The following is a 25,431-nucleotide window of genomic DNA, read 5'->3' as shown; positions in this document are numbered from 1 at the left end:
ATGTGTGTATGTGAGTGTATATACATGTTTTCAAAGCTGTTTAATTTTATTTACCCAGCACTTCTCAAACCAACTTGCCCAGGAATATCTATTAACAGCTCTGTTTAGAAAGTACTGGCCTGATGGACCAGATTAGAGACTATAAGCTCTCAGAGGGCAGATCCTTAGCTTTGCTACTACTATATCCCAGCACCTAGAAAACAACTTGGCATATGGCAAGCACTCATATTTATTATTCATGTTTACTGCTATATTTATTTGTTTAAAAATGTTGCCTTAAGCAACAGTCCTCTCTCTACTTTAAGGAACTCACATTAAAAGAAATTAGTTAATGGGGAGAAGGGATCAATGGGGAAAAATAGGGAGGACATATGTAATACTTTCAATAATTGGGGGGGAAAAATGGACATATGTAATACTTTCAACAATAAAGATAATTTTTTTAAAAGACATTAGTTAAGTTTGCAAAGATCCAAGTCCCTTTTAACATAAAAGCCCACAGAATTCTTAAAGGGACTCAGTGAGCATGGCTAAAAGGGGTGGCCACTCGGAAGCTCTAGTTTGTTACTGACATGTGGGAAGCCAGGCCCAGTTCTGCCAATTCTTCCAACACAAGAAAGGCCAGAAACTTTGATTTGTGGATAAACTCCCAATTTTTATATATTGAAAATGAATTCTAAAATAGCATGAAGAACAAAGAAATCTACATGGCATGCAATTGGCTGTGTTTATTATAGAAAGGGCTGCGTTTCAATATACTCTAACTCATTAAGAATTTGTTTCTCTAACTATAAAATTTAAAGAGCATTTAAAGAGTTTCATCTTAGTGAATAACAGAAATGAAAGTGCTTGAAAAAATTAAAGAAAATACTAGAAAATAAAGATTTATAAAAATTAAACTTTCTCTTGACTCTTATTGAACTATGTGAAAATTCCCTCATGGGATACTCCTTCATATTAGAGAAGATAAAGAGAAAAAAAAAATACTAATCCGATAAAAACAAAAGAACGAAATTCTGAGTCACTGGGGATCTAAGGAGTGAACAGTACTTAGAACTACAAAGTTCAATTTTTGACATTTCAAGTCTCCTAAAGAAAGTAGACCACCCAAGAATTTCAATTCCCCCTTTCTGCCATCTGCAGCAGGCAGCCCATCACACCTAGTGAAAGATGCATAGGTGTCAATGAGCTGTAGTGTGGCTGGAAGAAGGTTCTTGGTGATCTCAGATGACTTATGAGGATCAGTTTCAGCAGCCATCTTAGAAAAATGCTCATCCAAAGAGACCTGTACTTTCGAGATAGCAGCATCAAGGGTGTAGATGGACTGTAGGCTAGGAATTTCATGGAGCTGCAAGATGGTGGTACAGTCGATGCTACAGAATGATGAGATCTTTAAAAAAAAAACAAGATATTAATTAGGTGTGGCAAAACGCTATGGCAAAAGCCAAATTACGTCATTATGGATCCAAAACTAACATACCTGTCGAGCAAAGTACTCCTCTACAATTTCAACATCGTATTTTACTGAGCTACACTTGGTGGAAGCCAGTTCTAAGAGAGAACCAGCATGTTCAGGCTTCATTCCCTGTTTGATAAGGTGATCCTGTTTGGACAGCAAGAAAAAAGCGTTCAGAAAATCAAGATAGATAGAGTCTAAAGTTTTCATTACCCTCGCATTAAAAAGTTCCCAGAAGCACAGGAACAGTGGCTCTAGACACCCCGTAGAAGCAAGCTCTATATTACACTGTGGTACCTTTATCCAATTAACATAGGAGCTAATCCGGAGGCGAGAAGACCACCGCAGAGTGTGTAAGATGTCACATTCACTCATCTCAGGTGAGTTCATGGCCAGCTGGTTCATGTAAGTCTTAGAAGGTGGCAAAATTCCTAGGATCCTCCACAGTATCAAGAAGTAATATTGAAGGGCACAGGCCTCCTGAAAGAAGCAAAGAGAGCAGTCACAGAAGTGGCAACATTGCCTCAAGGTCTCCTAACAGTAAGAAATGCTCAAAAACACAACTCTCGAAGCAGGAGAGTCCCAATTTTCAACTAAGATTTGGCTCTGAAGTCTGGTCTCAGGTCTTTCTAGAAAATGGTAAAGCACACATACAAATAATTTGTTCCATATCGTGCACACTTCACAGGCCAATAAAAGCTGTTCAAGGCCAACTTTGGCTCCCCAAACAATTTAACAAGTAACCCAAAGAAAGCAGGACATTCTCCTTGGCTGGCCCTTTCTGTGGCCTGAGTTTGCCATTAAGGCTTCTAGAGAGAGACACATTCCTACGACCACAGAAAAAGCTCAAGTGTGAAGTTTTCCATATCACCCATCAAGTACTCACAGGATATATATAATACTTAGGTGGCCATTAACTCTCAAAGTCACATTTTTCCCAATGCTAACAAAAAAATAATAAAATCATCTCTAAGATGAACATAACCACCTTAACTACATAGAAATACTGAAGTATCCGTCAGTTTTGCAAAGAGATATTCAGTAAATTGATTAGGTTCTAGAAGGAAATTTCTGGTAGAATTGCTACCCAATTATCAAACAAATGCCAAACTTCATAACTAGCCCAGGTTTCCACGGTCTTACCAGAGCTGTTACGTTCTTGTTTTCCTTTCTCCTGACTGTATCCAGCTGGGACCCAGCTGCAAGCAGGGACGTCAGGGCAGTATAAAGCTCATCATAACTGACAAGCTTAGAGAAAAGAACATCACATGCCTAATACCAAGAAAGAAAAACAATCATTTCTTCTTATTTTGGAAATACATTTTTCCTACTACCTACACTATCGCTTAACCTCATGACTGACAAGAATATATTTAAATTCTGATTAATAATTTCTTATTGCAGCAAGCATCCCACTCAGGGCCCTCACTCAGTTTATGGGCCATCGTCAGTACACAGTGCAGGCTTTAGAATAAGGAAACTGTTTTTCCATTGAAATACTGGCATGTGAAAATGCTAAAAGAGTCTTCAGAAATAATGTGTCAGCGGTGACAACCACCAGGAGGACATCCCCTACAACAAAGATGGAGCCCAGCAAATAAACCTCAAAATAACATTTTCCTTTTAGGACAAGCTCAAATCTTATCATAGACCAAATTCCTTCATTACGTAAAGTTATTCCCTTTCCCCCTGACAGACTGCTTTTGGAGGAAACCATCTGACCCGCATGTAAAATGGGGTTTTAAAATTCCTGGTACCACAGAATCAAGTCGGTTCAAATCATCCTCTGAGGCTTCTGGGGACAGGACACAGTAGAATCTGGGTTGTGGCACGGCATCTGAAAAATAATGTGCTTATTAAAAGAAGTGTTTTATTTTCAACTCTTTTTAATAAGTATAAAATGTAAAAACTAAGAAAGGAGTGTAGAACACGCTTTCCCAACCTTGGCACTATTGACCTTTGGACCAGATATCTCTGCTATGGGAGGCTATCCTGTGGACTACAAGATGTTTGTTTGGTACCATCCTGCCTCCCAACTGTGACAATTAAATATGTCCACAGACACTGCCCAATGTCTCCTTTGGGGGTGGGGAGCACAATCACCCCCAATTGAGAACCACAAGTCTAGGAGTTAACCAACATGCTCTATGATCAAGTTAATCAACAAAACTATATCATTAGACAAACTGCCTTAAACTTAAATGCTATTTCCCCAATATCAAAGAGACTAATAAGAGTTCCCAATGACAGTAAATTCTTATGAACACTTGATGAAAGTTTCCACAAAATATACTTAACATCTAACATTCCTCAGGATGATACTAAAAATGAACACAAGAGGCACCTCATCAACTACTAGCCCTGCTCAGTGGTTAGTGTTGGCCTGCACACCAAAGGGTCATGGGTTCAATTCCCAGTCAAGGGCATGTACATGGGTTGTAGGTTCGACCCCGCATGCAGGAAGCAACCAACTGATAGATCTCTCACACTGATGTCTCTCTTTCTCCCTCTCTCTATCTCCCTCCCTCCCTCCCTCCTTCCCTTCCATTCTCTCTAAAAATTAATGAAAAAAATATCCTCAGGTGAGTATTAACAACAACAAAAAAGAATGGACAACTACAAACAGAGCCTATCATCTAATTTTAACAAACACGTCAAATCAAGTAATCTACATTTATCACTTCTGGCTAAATATGAAGTGTGAGTGCACTAGAGAGAATGTCATGGCTCCTGTTACTTTCTGAATAGTGACCCAAAGGAAATTTAGCCTGTGAGATAGAACCACAACTTTAACGGAAATTAAATTTAATCACCCAGAGTGGCAGGAATAGATATACTGCAGTCCGTGGCTACACAAAAGGATTCCTAATTCTTTTATCTCAATATTTTTTTGTTTTCAAGTAAATGTTGGATATGTGAGCACCTATTTCTAAAAATGTTTTGAAACTGTAGGTATTTGCCATCCATAGGGAGTAGACTAAATAAATGAACAAAGACCCTCAAGGAGTCTCCAAGCCCCAAATTCAATCCCACCCATGAGAACTAATGAGTCAATTTCTTATTGACAGTCTTCTTTCTGACCTGATGAAAAATGCTTGGACCAGTTTTCTTCTACTTCTTTGAAACCATGATAGAGGGGGGTGGCTGTCCGGCGGCTGCTGCTGTCTTGGGATCCACTTGCCCACCCAAAAGGAGGACTGAGCAGGTTATGCTGCACCTTTTAAAACAAATACTCAAAGTAAGAAAGATACACAGTCACCATGCTACTTCTCACTCCAGGCATGACATAGACTGACATCAATGCTTGGGGAACACACAACAAAAATAAAATCTTAGATTTTTCTATTACTTCTTTTAGAAAGGATCTTTTTGCTGGAGTGTAAAGGGAATAGTGCTCAATGAAACATTTTAAGAAATGCTGAGTATAATAATCCTTAACTGGCCCTTCCATCCTCATTTTGGATTCCCTACAAAGGAATTCACTGATTCATAAAATGTACTGCTAGACCACCACTCAACCACAGATACTCACTGAGGGCTGATGCACAGGGCACTGCTAGACAAAGTAAGCGAGATTAAGTCAAAGAACACCTATGAACAGAGCCTATCATTTAATTTTAATAAACACGTCAAATCAAGTAATCTACGTTTATCACTTCTGGCTCAATATAAAATGTGAGTGCATATACACACATCCCAGCAGTCTTCCTAAGGCTTACACAAACACCTACCACAATGAACACCTAAAATCTAAAGTGATCAGATCATTACGGTTTGGATCATGGTAACTCGAGAAGAAAACACTCTGAAACAACAGCTAGTAAAACAAAAAGTTTTGTCCATCATACCTGCTCAAACAGATACACAGGGGCTTTGGAGAACTGGTGAAGCAGATAATCAAAGATCAAAAGAAGACGAGCTAGGATAAGAGGCACAGAGCGCATCTGGGCATCCATGTTGGCACTCAACTCCTGGATGATCTGCACAAAAAGGGTCAATATGTCCTGCCGGCCTTTCTCAGTGAAGTTGTGAAAAATGAGAAGGAGCAGCTGTAGGTGTTCTACGTTCAAGTCTTCTGTCTCACTGGGCACCACTCCTTGCAGGGCATTCTGCTTCATTGTCAACAAAAACCTACCACAGAGAAAAGGAGAGTATGTCTGGTGGGGAAAAGTTAGAACATCGCCCAAAGTATTACAATGTCAAGTGCTGAAAGAGTTAAACTTCTTAAACCCAGGCATTAAGAGAGCAAACTGAGTCCCACTGGTGTGAGTCCCAGTGGCCAAGCATCGACCCATGCACCAAGAGGTCATTGGTTCGATGGCCAGTGAGGACACATGCCCAGGTTGTGGGCCCGATCCCCAGGGGGGGGAATGCAGGAGGTGGCCAATTGATGTTGTCTCTCATTGATGTTTCTATTTCTCTCTCTCTCCCTCTCACTTCCTCTCTCTCTTAAATCAATAAAGGAGAAAAAATTTTTTTTAAAAAAAGATAGCAAATCGAGGAAGACAAAAAACTACATGTAAAGAAAAGATAAAAGCTAAATCTTGGCTACAAAAACGCCAGATTTGCCCTGGCCAGTCTTGCTCAATGGTTAGCACGTCAGCCCGCAGACCAGAAAGTTCCAGGTTCGGTTCTCGCTAAGGGCATGTACTTCAGTTGCAGTTTGTCCCCAGCCCCAGTTGGGGTCATGTGTGTAGCGACCACTCAATGTGTCCCTCTCACATCGATGTTTCTCTCTCTCTCTCTCACTGTATCTGAAGATAAATGCAAAAATGTCCTCGGGTGAGGATAAAAAAAAAAAAATACCCACCAGATTCCCTCGGTCAATGTGGCTCAGTGGTTGAGAGTTGACCCATGTACCAAGAGGTCACTGGTTCAATTCCCAGTCAGGACACATGCCCAAATTGTGGGCCCGATCCCCAGTGGAGGGCATGCAGGAGACAGCCAATCGATGTTCTCTCTCATGGATGTTTCTATCATTCTCCCTCTCCCTTCCTCTCTCTCTAAAACTAAAAAAGAAGAAAAAAAAAAAAGAATTTTTTTTTAAAGCCAAATTCATCCATAAGAAATCTTCCGCAATGTCAAGGGTGGCCATAGGAGTGTTAACACTGACCCAGCCATTTCTGACAATTGAAAGAGCTGCAAACTCCCAAAAGGCGGTGCTTTTTTAAAATTAACAAATCTGGTCCTTGCCAGTTTGGCTCAGTGGTTAGAGCGTCGGCCTGTGGTCCAGAGAGATCTGGGTTCAGTTCCCGCTAAGGGAACGTACCTTGGTTACGGTTTGTCCCTGGCCCTGGTTGGGTCGTGCGGCTGGCAGCCACTCGATGTGTTTCTTTCATGTCGATGTTTCTCTCTCCCTCTCACTCTATCTGAACAAAAAATGGAAAAATGTCCTCGGGTGAGGATTAAAAAAAATATTAATTGAAATGAACAAACCTGGTCAGGTAGAAACAACTATTACTTTTCCCTAATCTGACTCTAATTTTTGCTTTGAGAGATTAAAGTACAGGTTAAATCAATGCATAATAATAGTAAAAAATAACTCTAATCTCTACTATTCAGAGAACTTGTTGGAAGAGCTATTATGCAGAAAGAAAGGAATGAGTGTAGCCAACTGTTTCCGCTGCCTTGGCAATTAGAACAGAGATTTGTGTTTTAATAAGGCTGTCCCTCACCACATCCCACCACCACCACCACCACCTCCTGGCCTTTTTGTAAGATTCCACCAGAAAAATGTAGGGTCTTTGGCATTCGAGGGAGATTATTATTTCTCAAATCCAGCACTAGAGTTATTTGATTATAGAATGGGGAAGAAAAAAGCAAAGACTTTCAGGAAAACAAACTGCTTTGAAGACTCCTAACGATGTAAACAAAAATGGCAAATATAGGGCCATCTAAAGATGATTTAGGTGACTAATCTGAACTTCCCTCAAGTAAAAAAATTCTTTAAATGTTGTCCACAGCCCTGACCAGTTTGGCTCAGCGGTTACAGCTTCGGTCCTCGGACTCAAGGGTCTCAGGTTTGATTCCCAGTCAAGGACACATAGCTGGGTTGCAGGTTCGATACCCAACCCCAGTTGGGGTCTTTCGGTAGGCAACCAATCGATGTGTCTCTCTAACATCATGTTTCTGTCCCTATCTCTCCCTCCTTACCTTCTACTCAATCTAAAAATCAATGGAAAAACATCCTTGGTTGAGGATTAAAAAAAGAAGAAGTTAAACATACAAAAAGGAAAAAATCTTCTTCACAGGGCTCTTCTTGGCATTTTCTTACCTGTCCCAAACTTTAAGGCATTCAGGGACATCGGGGTCACCTTGAGCAGCGGCTTTATGTTGCCAGATGAGCAGGAGGCGTGAAAGTACAGAGAGGCTTTGAGGATGGATGTACAAGGGCCACAGGCCCTCAGAAAAAGGAGCAACTCCCAGCTGCTGCAACAGTGTGTTCTAACATGAAAGACATACAAGAGACCATTAGGAAAAAGACAACGAATTAGGCCAAAAGTTTACTAATACTCTCCAATATTACTTTTTAATACTGGAAGGAAGATACAAATACTCCGATTTAGAAGTGATTTTGAAAAAGGTCATTTCATTCAACAAATGACAAAAATATAAAGGAAAAAATTACTACTCTAACTTCATTAACAATGATCATTAATTAGTGTCAGAACTGGGGTCCTGAAAAATAAGAAATGCATGAGACAGCAGAATCAGGTAATATTCCAAATGGATAGAATATAAAAAGTCTGTACTGTCCAAAGAAACCTTAAAGAACTGTAATAGCTAACATTTTTTCTTTCATAATCAATTACATACTACAGATAACACTCAAAAGGGGGAGACCCAACAACTTTTAGGTCCAATGACTTATATTAACAGTATTAGCAGGGAAATTTGCCTGTAAGATGTCAAAGCATCTAGAATTAATCAGGGCTGTCTGCCTCCAGTTGTGGCATGTCTTCCAAATCAGCTTTACTTTCAGCTCAGTACCTAAGCTGCAACTTATCTTCTCAAACACACACAAACTGAGCAGAATGCCAATAGAAAAGCAGACAAAAGCCTGCTTTCTCACTTGGCTTCAGAATACACAAATCAAGGTTACCTCAGGACACAGGATAAATTTCTAAGTCTGTCAAATTAAATTATATTCTTATAAAACATCCTAGAGCGCCTCATTCCTTGAAAATAATTATTCAAAACATCACAGATATCACAAGTAGTTCATATGTACTGGACGGTTACCGGAGGCTAAGTGCTGTGCGTACGCTGTCACACCAAACGCCCAGAGCTGTAAGGTTCAGTGGGCATGTGCTCCACTTTACTGATGAGGGAAACAGCTCAGAATGTTTTAAGAACACGACCAAAGCCACAAGATTACCAAGTAACAAAGCCAGGTTTACCTCTAAAACTTACATTCTTAAGCATTATGCTCAACACAACTGTAAACGATTTCTCAGTCCCTGACTCAAGAAAACTATTCAAAATAATAAACTTCCTTAAGCTACATCAAAAATAAACACTGTACCCCTGGCCGGATTGGCTCAGCGGTTAGAGCGTCGGCCTGTGGTCCTGAGAGACCCGGGTTCGGTTCCCGCTAAGGGCGCGTACCTCGGTTGCAGTTTGTCCCCGGCCCTGGTCGGTTGTGCAGGTGGCAGCCACTCGATGTGTCCCTTTCAGGTAGATGTTTCTCTCTCTATCTCTCTGTTCCTCTCTCTCCCTCCTACTCTACCTGAACAAAAAATGGAACAATGTCCTCCGGTGAGGATAAAAAAATAAAAAATAAAAATAAATAAACACTGTAGCACTATTGTAATAAAAAAATCAGAAATCTAAATTTTTTTTTCTTTTATTGATTTCAGAGAGAGAGAGGGAGAGGTAGAAACATCAATGAGAGAAAACATCAACTAGCTGCTTCCTGCATGCTCCCCACTGGGGATCGGGCCTACAAACTAAACTGGGCATGTGTCCCAACCGGGAATCGAACCAGCGACCTCTTGTTGCATGGGTTGACACTCAATCACTGACCCACACCAGCCGGACAAGACATCTAAATGTTTAAGGGATGTGCAGCCATATGGTGGACAACTATAAAGACCAAGGTAAACATTAAAAAAAAAACAAGCACATTATATATATATAATTTGAAAAGATAGAAAACAAAAGAAGTATTGATGTTCTGATTAAAACTGTAATTTATATGGATAGACTAGAAGGCATGTAAAAATTAAAATCATGAATTTGGTGAAAAGATTACAGTTAACATACATGCATTCATTACAATGCAAATTATACAATATTTTTTCAGTGAGATTTTGTTCTGTGTCAGTTTGTGTTTTAGTGTCAGTTTTTAGGCCTCAGAACTGTAAGAAATTAACCTGGTTTTTCCCTACCACTTCAATCCACTAATCTCTAAGTAAGAGGACTGACTTTCTAAGAGTAAACCTGAGCCACAGCAGCGATCCCCTGGCCTGAACCATTCCTTCCTACCTTCCAAGTACTCTTTCTCCACCCCTCTTCCATGCTATATTATCAACCTTAACTTTTTAATTCTTGAATTTCAGACTCACATTTCCAACTCTCTTCTAAATGTTTTCATCCCACTGGCACCTCAAAATTTCACCATATTTAAGGTGACTTTTTTCAATAACAGTAATGGTAACTATTTAAAACTAAAAACATTGATAACCTACAATGTACAATTCTTGTACACAATTCTGGTACACAAAAATATACAAACTGTTTTCTTGTTTGATTGAAGGGGCTATAAAATTCAACATACCGCCGTGACCGGTTTGGCTCAGCGGTTAGAGCATTGGCCTGCAGACCAAAGGGTGGCAAGTTTGATCCTCAGCCCCAGTCAGGTCATGTGGGAGGCAACCAATTAATGTGTCTCTCTCACACAGATGTTCCCCCACTCCCCCTTCCACTCTATCTAAAAATCAATAGAAAAATATCCTTGGGTGAGGATTTACAAAAACAAACAAAAAATTCAACATACTGACAAAAGAAGTAATATATTCACATAGGAAATGCCTCTGCTAATTGCCATTTACTCCTTTGTTAAAGGAAAGCCTCGCTCTGGTCTGTGCGGTTCAGTTGGTTGGAGAAGGTTGGTTGGAGCATCGTCCCATGCACCAAAAGGTCATGGGTTCAATTCCTAGTGAGGGCACATACCCACGTTGCAGGTTCAATCCCCAGTCTGGGAGCGTGCAGGAGGCAACCGATCTATGTTTCATTCTCACATCTATGTCTCTCTCTCTTTCTCTCTCACCCCTCCTCCCTCAGCCTCCTCCCTCCCTCCCTTTTTCTCTCTCTAAAATCAACAAAATCATGTCCTTAGATAAGGATTAATAAATAAAGGTGAGCCTCACACTCAGCTATATAATTTTCTAGACTGCACAATGGCTTTAAGACTGGCCTACCCATCAAAATTTCGGACATCATACGCAGCAGAATTTTCACTGATACATCACCTAAGGCAACAGAAATAAAGGAAAAAATGAACACATGGGACTACATCAAACTAAAAAGCTTCTGCACAGCAAAAGAAACAATCATTAAAATGGAAAGGCAACCCACTGTATGGGAGAACATCATTGCCAATGATATGTCAGATAAGGGGTTAATTGCCAATATATATAGAGTGCTCATACAACTCAACACAAGGAAGACAACTAACCCAATTAAAAAATGGGCAGAGGAGCCTTGGCCGGTTTGGCTCAGTGGTTAGAGCATCGGCCTGCGGTCCGGAGAGACCCGGGTTCGGTTCCCGCTAAGGGCACGTACTTCGGTTGCAGTTTGTCCCCGGCCCTGGTTGGTCGTGCGGGTGGCAGCCACTCGATGTGTCCCTTTCACGTCGATGTTTCTCTCTCTCTCTCTTCCTCTCTCTCCCTCCCACTCTATCTGTACAAAAAATGGAAAAATGTCCTTGGGTGAGGATAAAAAAAAAAAAAAAAAAAATGGGCAGAGGAGCAAAATAGACACCTCTCCAAACAGTACATACAAATGGCCAAGAGACATATGAAGAAATGCTCATCATCACTAATCATCAGAGAGATGCAAATTAAAACAACAATGAGGTATCACCTCACACCTGTCAGAATGGCCACCATCAACAAATCATCAAACAACAAGTGATGGCGAGGGTGTGGAGAAAAGGGAACTCTAATACACTGCTGGTGGGAATGCAGACTGGTGCAGCCACTATGAAAAACAATATGGTGTTACCTCAAAAAATTAAAAATTGATCTTCCATTTGACCCAGTGATCCCGCTTCTAGGAATATACCCTAAGAAGCCTAAAACACCAATCAGGAAGAATATATGTACCCCCATGTTCATAGCAGCACTATTTACAATAGCTAAGATCTGGAAACAGCCCAAGTGTCCATCAGTAGACGAATGGATAAAAAAGCTGTGGTACATATACACAATGGAGTACTATGCAGCTGTAAGAAAGAGCTCTTATCCTTTGAGACAACATGGAGGGACCTGGACAGTATTATCCTAAGTGAAATAAGCCAAGCAGAAAAAGACAAATACCACATGATCTCACTTATATACGGAATATAATGAACATAACAGTCTGAGGAATATGGCAGACCCAGAAACATGGAAATAAGGCACAGACTGACATCCCTCAGAAGAGGAGGTGGGGCTGGAGTGGGAAGAGATAAACCACAGAACTTATATGCATGACCAATGGACATACAAAGCCGGGGACGGGGCGGCGGGGGGGGGGCATGTCAATGGGGTAAAAAAGGAGAAACATCTGTAACAAAAAAAATTTTTTTAAATATTAAAAAAAAACAAAAAACTGGCCTACCTACCATAAGTGACTGACATGTTGGTAAGCTGATAATGACTCATTTGTTTTTAAAAAGAGAAAAAATGATAAATTGAGCCTCATGTAGAACTCAAAGGATCATTCTGAGTAAATGTGAAATAAGTAAGTAACCCTTGAGTGAATACAATCTCTGGGCTGACTTAAACCTAGGAATGAGCAAAGTGAGCACTGACTCCTTCTGCCCCCAAGCCAACCCTCCTTCCTGCCTTCCCTATTTCTATTAAAGAAAACAGCACCCTTCTAGTCTCCATTTGAGATTTAAACCCAGGCAATATCTTACAGATGCCTTCCTCCCCATGTCCTTCACCCCATTCAAATAATGTTCCATGGTCCACACTGTATCTCCCCTTTTTCTCATGATCCCACACTAATTCAAGGCATCTTTATTTCTTTAGTGTCTACAACAGTACCTGGTGTATAGAAAATGCTCAACAAATACTTATTGAATGAATGAATATAGGTCATTATAGTAATAATATTATTAAATTTTTATATTCTAGAAGTAATGTTAAATATAATAATGATAACAAAGTAACAAAAATAGTAGCTAACATTTATTTATTTATTTTATTTATTTTTGTTCAGGTAGAGTGGGAGGGAGAGAGAGGAACAGAGAGAGGGAGAGAAACATCGATGTGAAAGGAACACATCGAGTGGCTGCCACCCGCACAACCGACCAGGGCCGGGGACAAACTGCAACCAAGGTACGCGCCCTTAGCGGGAACCGAACCCGGGTCTCTCAGGACCGCAGGCCGACGCTCTAACCGCTGAACCAAACCGGCCAGGGCAGTAGCTAACATTTAGTAGTTACAAACAATAAACTAGTACTAAAAGTGCCTGGTTATTTTTTTTGCCCTGGCCGGTGTGGCTCAGTAGGTTGGAGCGTTGTCCTGTACACCAAAAGGTTGCAGGTTTTAATTCCCTGTCAAGGCACATATGGGAGGCAATCAGTCAATTTTTATCTCTCATATCGATGTTTCTTTCCCTCTCTTCGCCCCCCTCCCCAATCTTTCCCTGTCTCTAAAATCAATAAACAATCCTCTGATGAAGGTTTTTTTTTTTTAAGTGCTAGGCAATTTTTTTTTGTGATAAAATAATACAACATAAAATTTACCATTTTAACCATTTTAAGTGTACAGTTCTGTGGCATTAAGTTCATACACATTGTGCAACCATGACCACCACTATCCACCTTCATTCATCACTTTATCTTCCCCAAATGAAACTCTGTACCCATTAAACACTAATTCCTTGTGATACTGAGATATAACGAGAAATACATATTTGGTCTTAGTCCCATTCCTGGCACAAAATCCTAAAACTCTTGTAATTTCCTTAGTGATAGGGGTGAAAGAAGCATCTTTTGTTAATCATAAGCCCCTTTCAGTAATACCTGAGTTTAAGCCAAAGCAGTGAGGCCCTCGATAGATGGGCCCTACGTAGCTTCAGGATGGAGGCTATTTGCCAGAAGAACATGTGATTAGAGGTCTAGAACTCTCAGCCCCATCCCTGACCTCCTCTCTGCAAAGCAGAGCTAGAGGTTGAGCTAATCACCAATGGCCAATGGAGCAGAACAGCAATGGAAAACCAGATGAAGCCTGATGTCTCATTTGGAGATACCAATGATCTTAGGAGATTGCTTTATTAGACATTTGAAGTAACAGAGAGGCCATGCCAACCAAGCAAATCTTTTCCCAGAGCCTTTTAGCAAAACGTCCTCTTCCCAATATGTTCAAAAGTCCTCAGTAAGTACATTTCAATTTCTTCTCTAAGTAGGGAATAGGCCTACTGGTCTTACTCAGAACCATAGTTCTTTACTTCCCTGACAGCTAAAGACAATTTTTAAGACATGACTTACATTTGTTTTCTTTCACAGACTGAAGCATATTAACTTCCCTGAGAGGACACTGTGTGCATCTCACAATGTAAATCAGGCACCTTGGGTAATGTGGCTTTGTACATGACTCCAAAGACACATTATCTGCCTGGCCAGTGTGGCTCAGTGGTTGAGCGTTGACCCATGCACCAATAGGTCACCAGTTCGATTCCTGGTCAGGGCACATGCCCAAGTTGTGGGCCTGACCCCCAGTGGGGGGCAAGCAGGAGGTGGTAATTGATGTTCTCTCTCATCGATGTTTCTATCTCTCTCTCCTTCTCCCTTCCTCTATCTAAAATCAATAAAGAAAAACAAAACAAAAAACAAAGACACCATATCCAAGGTAGGGAGCTCAATAGCAGATCATTGGATTACACTGACTATCCTACACTTTCTTCCATCATAGCTATGAAATTTAGGGGAAGAATTTCAAGGCCTATATTTGGAGATGAAAAGGCTTGAGGATTTCCTTAGTAGCTATGGGCAACCTGACTGCATGTCGATACAAGGTTTGTAATTATTTTTAAAATACTAAGAGGACAACGTCATTAGAGGAGTCTTAAGAACTATCCTCTAGAGAAAAATATTTTTTCCCCATTATTTGGACAAGTTTAGGCAGGAAAAGACCAAGTCTACAAACTCTGAAACTTCACTAAATAAACTAAGATCTGGGCAAGTAACTGATAACTTGGCAGGCTGCCCTGACCCTGTACAATCTGAGCTACCCATATATTAACTGAAGCATTTCCTTCTCTTCATCTTAGATAGGTCAACAAGTTTTCTACTCAATTTATAGTTCCTTCCTGCCTCCTCCCACCCTGCCCCCAAATATTTTCATGTAACACTAGGTAAGTATAAATAGCTTTTATAATTATTTTTCAACAATAGAACATTTTTAAGAATTTCTTAAATAGGTTGGGATTATGAGAATCAATTATAACCCCTTGAAGAGCTTCCTGGATTTTCTCCCTTTGGGGGCAAGTGCAAGCCCTTGAATTGTGCCTTAATTCTCATGAATCCACTGAAAGAATCTGAAGAGTAACAATTTTTTTTCAAAACAGCAAGGCAAGTTATTGGAGATCTACCAAATTCTACTAGGGGAGGGGGGTGTCTGAGTAAGCTGGAATCAGCATTTCTAACAAATTCCCCAGGGCTTCTTACGCACATTAAAGATTGAGAACCGCTAATTTTGACCATATTAAGGAAGTTACTATGAAAATATGACATTGCCAAATGTTGGGAGAGAATGTAAAAACACGTGCCTCTGATACATTGCTGGTGGGAGTAAAACTTGGTACAGCTCCTTAGAAGAACAGTTTGGCATTATCTGTTTAAGGTCACAAACTCCATTACCTGTCAACTCCACTCCTAGTTATAGTTCCAAGAGAACAGGGAGATGTACAAGAATGATCATAGCAACTCCTGGAATTGCAATTAAACCTGACACAACCCAAAGGTCCATCAGTAGGAGCACAGGGGAAATGAATAAACTGGAATAGTCACAAAGACAGTGGAGTATCATATAACAGTCAAAACAAGAACTGCAAAAATATAGATGGGTCTTGGCAATAAACTACTGAATAATAGTAAGTGAAAAAAGAAAGCCTGAAAAGATTACATAGAGTATGATATCATTTACTATAAAAACTAAAAACAATAAAATAATTTTGAAACTTAAGAACTATAAATGCAAAAATAAAAATATATATGAAAGTAATGAAATAAAAAATTTTCAGATTTAGAATTCAGGACATCAGCTACTTTAGTGGGGAGAGAAAATTGTAGATTTTGAAGTCCACGATCAAGATACTAGACTTCATTTTGGTGGTGGGTTTGCAAGCAGGAATGTTTATGAGAACATCCATTTCCTATAATTTGATTCTCTTAAAACACACCTTTAAATTTGTATTTCTTAGATTACTAATGATGAATATTCCCTATATTTGTTGGCCACGTATATATTTTTTAATAAATTGCCCTCTTGTTTATTTTGTCTACTTTTCTACCAGGATACTCATTGGGAGATGTTTGTTTTATAGTTTTCCTTTTCTTTAGGTTCACTGAGTGACATTTTCTTTTCCCTAAAATGATCCTAATTAAGGCAGAGGGCCATATTAGAATACTGTCTCAGCACTCCTTCCAGTGTGGGGAATACCATGACAAACTGCATTCCTCAGCAATACAACAACTGCAGCCCGCCGAGAGCTCAGGGCCAGAGCTCTTGGCATAACCAGTCAGAGTGCACACAAACCTGCAGGTTAGGTGACTGAAGGTCAGAAGTCACTAGAGAATGGTTGAAGTGATAGAGAGCAGCAGCGAACTCTTCATCTGATGAACCTTGGAGATAAATGGGAAAACCAATTATTCAAGCAGCTATTTGATGCATCACAACACCCTGCCCGTAGCCAAACTCCACTAGAAAAAAATATCCTGTCTGTCCAGCTGGTGTGGCTCAGTGGTTGAGCGTCGACCCATGCATCAAGAGGTCTCTGGTTCAATTCCTGGTCAGGACACATGCCCAGGTTGTGGGCCCAATCCTCCATGTGGGGCATGCAGGAGGCACCAATTGATGTTCTCGCTTATCAATATTTCTGTCTCTCTCCCTCTCACTTCCTCTCTAACCACAAAAAAAAAAAAAAAAAAAAATCAATAAAGGAAAAAATAAATTTAAAAAAAAAGAAAGAAATATCCTGTCTACTGACCTTTGAGTCCATCTTTGTCCACCTCCTTAATGATACTGGCCAGGGTGGCCATATGGTGTTCTGAAAGAGATACACTCAGATAGTTTCGGATAAAATTGTTTCGAGAGTTCAGCATGGAAGAAGTGATGAAGTTCAAAATGTTGGAAGCCAGACCTAAGAACTAAAAAGAACATAAAAAAAGCTCATATCAGGTTCAGAGGTCCAGAGTCCCTCCAAATCCTGAATATAAATAGGAAGTAAAATATGCCATACGTCTCATACAATAAACACAATAAATTTAAAAATCCGAGCTAAAATCACCTACAGCGGGACTAAGTTTATGATAGTCTTTCCCATAATTCTACCAGTTACACAAAACGATCTGCCAGTTTAGTACCACAGACTTCACAAAATAGTGTATGAAGACAGGAGATTTTCTAATAGACTGACTCATTTCTTTCTCTACTAAGGTCCTAGCCAGAAAGCTCTAGGACATTATTGATATATTTAATTCTGAAGCCTATATTACCATTATAGAATTCCTGGCTCTTTATTTCTCTATTCAAATTAAATTGAATTGTTGTATAAATGTTTTATGTCCAGATCCTTGACCAGACAAAGCTGTATGGAAGCAAAGATTATATCTGACTTGTTTGCTGATACAACTTCAGAACAGGGGCTGTCACAGAGTACATCATCAATAAATATTGGCTGGAAAAATCATTAGCAAGAACTTATGTACCAGACCTAAGCTAAGGGCTCTTTAATTCTTTACAATACCCTTAGAGGCAGGTACAATCACTCCCATATGATAAAAGACAAAACTGAGGCGAGGAGAAGTTCAGATTCTTGCCCAAAGTCACAAAGCCAGTAAGTGAGAAATAGAATTGAAACTCACTTCTGTCTAACTCCAAAGACTATGTTACGAACCCTCAATAAGAAACAACACTAAGGGTACAAGTTATTTAATCAAGCATAATCAATACACTTAAGCCCTAATTAAAAATATCTTTAAATGTTACAATCACCCATCCCACAAAATGTTTTCGTTCAAATGATCTGCTTTTCACACCCCTTCTCCCCATTTCTCCTTCCCCTAAGTCTCAGAAATACACTCTTACCAACTCAGGATCTTTGCGACTGGCCAAAATGTTGCCCTTCTCACCAGGGGTCTGCTTACTGGGGCTTTTAACTCTTGGAGAACTCTCCAGTGGAGGGGGCGGGGGAGGAGGTGGAGGTGCCACTTTCTCTTTACTGGGAGAGATGGTCTCTTCAAACCATTGCCCCAAAATAGGCTCACTGTCATCATCTGAACAAAGAGAAAAGTAACAAACAGAAGACATTTTTTAAAATGTTAGTATGTCTGCTTTTTTAAAAAAAGTGCCTAAGTCAAAAGGAACACAAGGATATCAACAGTGGTGATAATTACACAATGGCATAAATTTGTCGAAACTCATCTATGTTTTGTTTGTTTTTTTTTTGTTTTTGTTTTTTGTTCAGGTAGAGTGGGAGGGAGAGAGAGGAACAGAGAGAGAGAGAGAAACATCAACGTGAAAGGAACACATCGAGTGGCTGCCACCCGCACGACCAACCGGGGACAAACTGCAACCGAGGTACGTGCCCTTAGCGGGAACCGAACCCAGGTCTCTCAGGACCACAGGTCGACGCTTTAACCGCTGAGCCAAACCGGCCAGGGCCTCATCTATGTTTTTACACCGGAAATTAATATAATATTGTATGTCAACTGTAATTGAAAATTTTAAAACATCTAAATGTATACATAAAACAAGAGCATTTTATGTTATATAAATTATACCTCAATAAAACTGATTTTTTTTCCTTTGTTGTAAACTGATTTTTTTTAAGGAGCCCAAAGGTGAGAAACAATCTCACTTTTACTGACAACAAACCAAATATTTTCAAGAGCAAATTTTTACTTGCTTTCCCAACAATATACGTAGCTCACAAACCTGATTATAAACAATCTGATATATTTATCTCTTTCAATTTCTCTCCAAACTGAGGCAGGAGGGAATGCTAGTTTTCCCCTATAGTTCATGATAACAGTCTGGAATTTCTCTCCCTAAACTTCCCCAAGCCACACATCTATGACAACAACCAAACCATACACCTCACACACCTTGAGTCTCAGTGGGAAAGCTCAGAGCTAAGTTCACAAAGTGGGTTAACACAAAAAGAAATATAAACTGAGAGCATTTTGAGTTTGGAAAAGGAATAAAAAGCAATCTAGGCTTTGCTGGTAGTAGTTTCTATCAGTCTTCAACAGTTCAACTTACTCTTAAATAACACGTCACCTTTGAGTACACATAAAATCAAGATGCAGGCTACGCAGCAGAAAAAATAACGGTAAACCGAAAACTAGAGGAACCACAGGGGCAACTTCCTACTGCACTCTGTAGCTGAGCTCCTGGGAGACAGAAAAGAGGGCTCTACCTTGGCTGCTGTCCTCCTCTGTGCTGCTGAAATCATCCTCATAGTAGGTGTTTGAGTCAGTAGAGGCGCTGGCATCGCTGCTCATGGAGCCCTTCCTCTGACGCTGCAGGACACATGCCTAGGCAAACAGTGAGGATTGTATAACTGATGACCACAAAACCGGAGCCATCCTACTTCATTTCATTCACCACTTGGAAAGTTTTCTCTGTGTCTTGTTCTTTTTTCTAAATCCAAGTAGTAGCTCTCCTATTAGCTCCCTCAGGACTCTCATTATTTTATCCTACAAAAGCACCCCCAAACCAGAGATAAAGACAAGAATGGAAAAAAGAATGTTTCCATAGTGTCCTATATGCTTTTGCTTCAGCATGCCAATTGTTACAAGTCACCAAGTAGCCATATGTGTCACAACACTAATAACAGCAGCTCATTCAAATGTTTGGAATCATTTAAGAATTCCTCTCATCTTTAAAGACATTACCCAAAATTTGGCATTTATAAAGGTCATGATGTACAATCAGTCTTACTCATTTTGAGATTATATTATATAAGGTCTTCCCAGTTACCAATGGCACGACCCCACCTACCTTTCTGTAGGAAGTTGAGAGTAATGTCAACAGCAAGTTTGTCAGTGGAACAGAATCAATCAGCCGTTGAATCCTCTGTATGGAGGTGCTCTGGGCCATAACACTCAGGACCGCAGGGGGACCGTCTGTCTCCCAACCCTGACGGTAAACATCAAAAGACAACTAATGTTATGAGTCATCAGGAAATAACAACCTGATCTGATAGCTCAAGCTAGCTTACCCAGAAGTGGACCCACATGTTGATTCCCTGGGTTAACACAATCCCCTCACCTTGTGCAGAGCCTCCACTTGCAGGTCTTGAAAAAGGGATGTTAACAGCTTAACAGCATGGTTTGCCAATATTACTGAGAGCACCCCAAATCCCTGATGCCTACACAAAGAAAAAGGAAAGCACAAACCTTGAGATAACTTACATTATTTTCAGAATCTGTGAACCTTTCCCCAGGGGGAAAAAAAAATCTGCATGTAATTTCAGAAGAGCACAATTTCCCTGAAGCCCATCCACAGACTGCCTAAGGATCCACAAGGTTAAGAACTCAAGGACTAGCCCCAGCTGGTGTGACTGAGTTGGTTGAATGTCATCCCATGCACCAAAAGGTTGCCAGTTCCATTCCCGGTCAGGGCACATGCCCAGGTTGTGGGTCTGATCTTCAGTAGGGGTGCATGTGGGAGGTGCCAATCGATGATTCTCTTTCACATCGATGTTTCTGTCTCTCTCTCAAATCAACAAAAACATACTTTAAAAAAGAAAAAACTCCAGGACGAGAAGAAACTTCCAAATCTTTGAAATTTTAAAATTGAAACTATCAATTCAAAGCAATTGGGTCATGTGAAGATGCCGACATTTAAATGGTGTTTAAACTTTGAAAAGTCATTCTTTTGAGAAGAAAAGGTTACAAATTATCAACTTCTATGAAATGTTTTCTTTCTGTCCAAATGACATGACAAAGAGTTACTATATCTAATACATAATGAGCTCATGTAAATCAATTAGAAAAAAAGGACATAAACACCAAAGACAAAAAACGGACATAGGCAGTTTACAAAAGGAGAAACAAAAATGACCAATACATATGTGAAAAGGACCACAATCATACCAGCAATCAAAAACTGACAAAGAGCAATATAGTAACATCTTTTACTTCTTATGTTAGCAAACATGAATACTAATGATACTCACCATCACAGAGGACATGAGGAAATGGGCACATGAGCACATGGTTGGTAGGAATACAAAAGAGAGCAGCTTGGGAAAACATTTCAAATTTCTAAAAAAGTATGCCCTTTGGCCTAAAACAATATACTTCTAGGAATTTACCCCAAGGGGATAACTAAATAAGTTCACAAAGATTTATGTTTTAGAAGGTTAAATAAAGCATAGTTTATCAAAATAAGAAACTTGGAACAATCTGAGTGTTTAATAAGGTAATTAGTTAACTATGGTATATTTATATAGTGGAATACTGTCAGCCATTAAAAACTTAAAAACTTACATAATTTGTTCACTGAAAAGATGTCAACAATACTTCATAGTTATCTATTTTTTATAAATATATTTTATATGTGTGCACAGAAAGATGTCTGGTAGCCCAGCAGGTGTGGCTCAGTGGATTGAGCATTGTCCCATGGACTGAGAGGTCCTGGTTCAATACCCAGTCAGGGCACATGCCCAGGTTGTGGGCTCGATACCCAGTAGGGAGTGTCCAGGAGGCAGTCAATGGATGTTTCTATCTCATTGATCAGTGTTTCTATCTCTCTCTCCTTTCTGCTCTAAAAAAATCAATGAAAACATTAAAAAAAGAAAGAAAGAAAAATGTCTGGTAGAATGTTTACCAATTTGGGTGATTTTTTTTCTTATGATTTGTAACTTATAAAATACATATATACACTCTTTTTAAACCTCAAGAAACAACAGCCACTTTTAAAATATAACTGCTATTTCTAAGAATATAGGTACTCTCCTATATTCTTAGGAGAATTTTGGCACTGTCCCATTTCCCTTTACAATGCCAAGAGTGAAGATAAACTCACAATATCACAAACAACTGTTTTCTTTGGAATGCACTTACCTTCCTACTTTGCCTAGTATCTACTGTCATGTACCGCTTAGCAATGGGGCTGTGTTCTGAGAAATGTACTTTCATCACTGTATGAACATTAGAGTGCACTTACACAATGCAGATGATACAGACTACAACACACCTAGGCTGTATAGTTTACCACCATTGTATAAGCAGTCTGTTGTTGTCCAAACATCATTATGCAGTGTATGACTGCACTGCTAACCATCCCAATGCATATTTTGGAACTATTCCTCAGGGAAACCTGCCTTGATTTTTCTGACCAAGGTCAAATGTCCCTATTACAAAACACTCGTTATACAATTTGACATATATTCGCATAAATATCAACTTTATATCTCTTGGGAATATGTCTATTTTTTTGTAATCAAAGCATTCCTGACTAACACAGAGCTTGGGACTGAGAAGGTACTCAATGAATAATGTGTTGAATGAGGTCCAGAATTTGACTTCCTCCTTGCATCCCATACTCATATACCCTATTAGTACCTACTCAACATCTCACATAGAGGTCTGACAGTCATCTCAAACTCAGCATGGACAAGATTAAGTTATTTAGTTCTTCTCCTTCTTGCCTCCCAATCTACTCCAAAGCTGGTGTTCCCTAGCTCAATAAATTAACAGAACTCAGTTTTATTCATGCCCAAAAATTTTGATATCATATTTTGCACACTCAACATCCAAGCCATCAGCAAATCCTATCAGCTATACCTTCAAAACATATCCTCTTTTGACCTCTTTCCCACCTTTATCACCACCACCCTATTTCAAGACCACTTCCTTTCTCATTGGAAGTAATGCATTAGGTTCCTAACTGTCTGCTTCCTTCTTGTCTAATGACCCTGCAGTCTGTTCTCCATACAGAAGCTGGATTCTCAAATCACTAATAAATCAGATTATACCACTCCCATTGAAAACCTCTTACACGTATGTATTACACTTGGTCCTAGGTGACTTGCCCCTGGCTACCTCTATGATCTAATTCTCTAGCACTCTACCTCCTCAATTTCTCCAATCTAGCCATACTGAACTTGTTGAGCCTCAAAAATGCCTAATCATTCTTCTACCTCAAAACCTGCACAATTCTACCCCAAATAATTGCATGGTTCACTCTGTCACTGCACATACATTCTCTACACCTCATCTTCAGCTCTTTCCTGACCATTCTAACTAAAATAACAGCCTGTCACTCTCTAGCCCCTTGCTCTAGGTTATTTTTCTTCACAACATTCATTTGTAATAATCTATTGTGAACTTAGTACATTTGTTCACTGTTGTTCAGCTAGAAAATAAACTATATAAAAGCAAGGACATTGCTTTGACTGTGCTATATTCTCAATGTCTGAATAGAGCCTAGTGTATGGTTGGGACTGAGTGAATAAGTAAAATCCAGAAATGCCTGGGCTCAGAAAACAAAACCTTGAACAGCAGAGAAGCCCTATCTCTAACTCCTTTCCTAGCAAGCAGGGCTTAATGACCAGATTTCATCAAAACAGGAGCAAATGTGCAAATGTTTTAGGAAGCAAGCCAGGAAGACCAGACAGAATCCTCGCTTTATAGGTAAATATGCAAGTTGAGTAATCACCTCCAAATCAACCGAGCACATTACACAAAAGCATTTTTTTCCTGATTTGAACCTCATAAAAATCCTAAAATATATATTACACAGATATTTTCTTCTTCTTACAGATGAGGAAACAAGATAGAGAAAATGAGTGATTCATCCAAAATCACATAGCTATAATAGAGAGATAGTAGACTATGATCTTCATCTTAGTTGTTAAATTCAACTGGGTATGAAGGCAAATTCTTCTATTGAAGTGGAGATGAGAAGAGTTAAACTAGCCCCCATCAACAGAAAATGTAAGGAAACAAAACAAAACAAGCAACAGTGGCAACCAGGTGGACACATACCCTTTTCCAGGCCCCAGTTTAGGAGAGCCCACGCCCTCTTTTGTACGAGAAAGGATGTCTCTGACTCGGAGTGCAGCCAGTGGATCTTTCTCTTTCCCCTTATCAGCCAAGGCAGTAGGACTGAGGTTCAATATGAGGAAAAGGCTGTTTAACAAGCACCAGGCACCCAGCAACTGGAAGTTCTGATAATGCTGTTGGAAAAAGCATAAGAGACACCTAAAACTAATACAATATTGAATGTCAACTGTAACTGAAAAATAAGAAAAAGGCACAAAAGAAAAATATGAACATTGACATCTTATAGGCTATAAGACAGGAGTACTAGAGGCTACAAGACTGGAATGTAGCAGAAACATGCTTCTTACCTCACCACCAGCCCTGCGAGAACTGCAGATTGCTTGTCCAATCATGTCATAGATTTCAAGCTGTCCAATATCAAACAAACAGAAATCTGAGCAAGCTGACATATTTCATTATAAATGCTAACTCCTATCTAAATTAATTTAGCTTCAAAAGTTAAATATCCTCAAGTCACATTCCAGCGATACAATTCCATCATACGTTCCTTCATCTTCACATGGTGTTGGCTTCCTCTTTTCACTCAGCTCATGTCACCTCAGAGGTGTTCCCTTCACCCAATCTAAAGCAACACACCCAGGCCCAACACACCCAGATCACTTTATATAACATTTATTCATCCTATACACTTATCACATCTGAAACTACCTTATGTACTGTATTTCTCCATTAAAAATACATTGACACAGAGCAAGACCTCAGATATATATGCTGATAGAATGACTCATCTTTTACAAGGTCTACTGTCACCACAACATTGTAGTATTTTTTGTAGGGTCAACTAATCGCCATATAAACAAACTGAATGGCTACCTCTTAACCCTACTCCCCAAGGGGAAGGGGCATGGAGAGTACTCCATGTCCTTTCCTCTATCACGGAAGAATGTGGAGCTTGCCATATTCTCTCACTGGAACAGTCAAGGTACTCGCATCCCCAGAGGGGTGACTTACACATTTCTGGACAATCGTAGCTGCATCACTCTCATAGTCTTCTTCTTTGGAGCTCGTGGACCCTGTCCGCACTTGCTGAGCACTACCTACATGAAGGATGGCCATACAGGTTGCCACACTCACACCTGAAAAGAAAAGATGCACCAATTTCAATCATGGCATGGTACCAAGAATCCACCAAAACTGAAACAAAAACACAACCCACTCACAAGCAATTCAATGATTTGATTACTGAAAGTAAATTCCATAAGGGCAAGACTAAACATAGTCTTACCATATAATCCAGCAATCATACTCCAAGGTATTTACCTATATAAGTGGAAAATTGCTGTCCACACAAAAACTGCACACACATATTTATTATAGCTTTATTCATAATTGCCAAGAAATAGAAGCAATCAAGATGTCCTTCAGAAGGTGAATGGATAAACAATCTGTGTACATACACAAAGAATATTATTCAGCAATAAAAAGAAATGAGCTAGTCCTGGCATGTGTGGCTCAGTGGTTG

General features: G+C 39.7%; 1 protein-coding gene across 6 annotated transcripts in view; it reads right to left on the bottom strand.

Moving 5' to 3' along the window:
- The window catches only part of UBR4 (ubiquitin protein ligase E3 component n-recognin 4), a 137,195-nt gene that overhangs the window by 94,482 nt on the left and 17,282 nt on the right, over positions 1 to 25,431 (bottom strand). For all 6 annotated transcript variants that reach the window (XM_036255544.1, XM_036255541.1, XM_036255545.1 and 3 more), the window contains exons 9-25: positions 24,921 to 25,045; positions 24,257 to 24,316; positions 23,892 to 24,082; positions 20,167 to 20,266; positions 19,897 to 20,034; positions 19,313 to 19,430; positions 17,980 to 18,167; positions 16,880 to 17,039; positions 16,429 to 16,514; positions 7,731 to 7,900; positions 5,305 to 5,587; positions 4,538 to 4,673; positions 3,214 to 3,293; positions 2,600 to 2,728; positions 1,754 to 1,936; positions 1,481 to 1,603; positions 1,161 to 1,390 (exon numbers count right to left, since the gene is read on the bottom strand). In XM_036255544.1, the coding sequence (XP_036111437.1) occupies positions 1,161 to 1,390; positions 1,481 to 1,603; positions 1,754 to 1,936; positions 2,600 to 2,728; positions 3,214 to 3,293; positions 4,538 to 4,673; positions 5,305 to 5,587; positions 7,731 to 7,900; positions 16,429 to 16,514; positions 16,880 to 17,039; positions 17,980 to 18,167; positions 19,313 to 19,430; positions 19,897 to 20,034; positions 20,167 to 20,266; positions 23,892 to 24,082; positions 24,257 to 24,316; positions 24,921 to 25,045 (2,500 nt within the window). The remainder of the gene's footprint in view (positions 1 to 1,160; positions 1,391 to 1,480; positions 1,604 to 1,753; positions 1,937 to 2,599; positions 2,729 to 3,213; positions 3,294 to 4,537; positions 4,674 to 5,304; positions 5,588 to 7,730; positions 7,901 to 16,428; positions 16,515 to 16,879; positions 17,040 to 17,979; positions 18,168 to 19,312; positions 19,431 to 19,896; positions 20,035 to 20,166; positions 20,267 to 23,891; positions 24,083 to 24,256; positions 24,317 to 24,920; positions 25,046 to 25,431) is intronic.

Source organism: Molossus molossus, unplaced genomic scaffold, assembly GCF_014108415.1.
Source record: "Molossus molossus isolate mMolMol1 unplaced genomic scaffold, mMolMol1.p scaffold_m16_p_12, whole genome shotgun sequence".
NCBI classification, from domain to species: Eukaryota; Metazoa; Chordata; class Mammalia; order Chiroptera; family Molossidae; genus Molossus; species Molossus molossus.
Note: the sequence above shows the minus strand (reverse complement) of the source record. Positions and strands in the feature narration are given on the sequence as shown.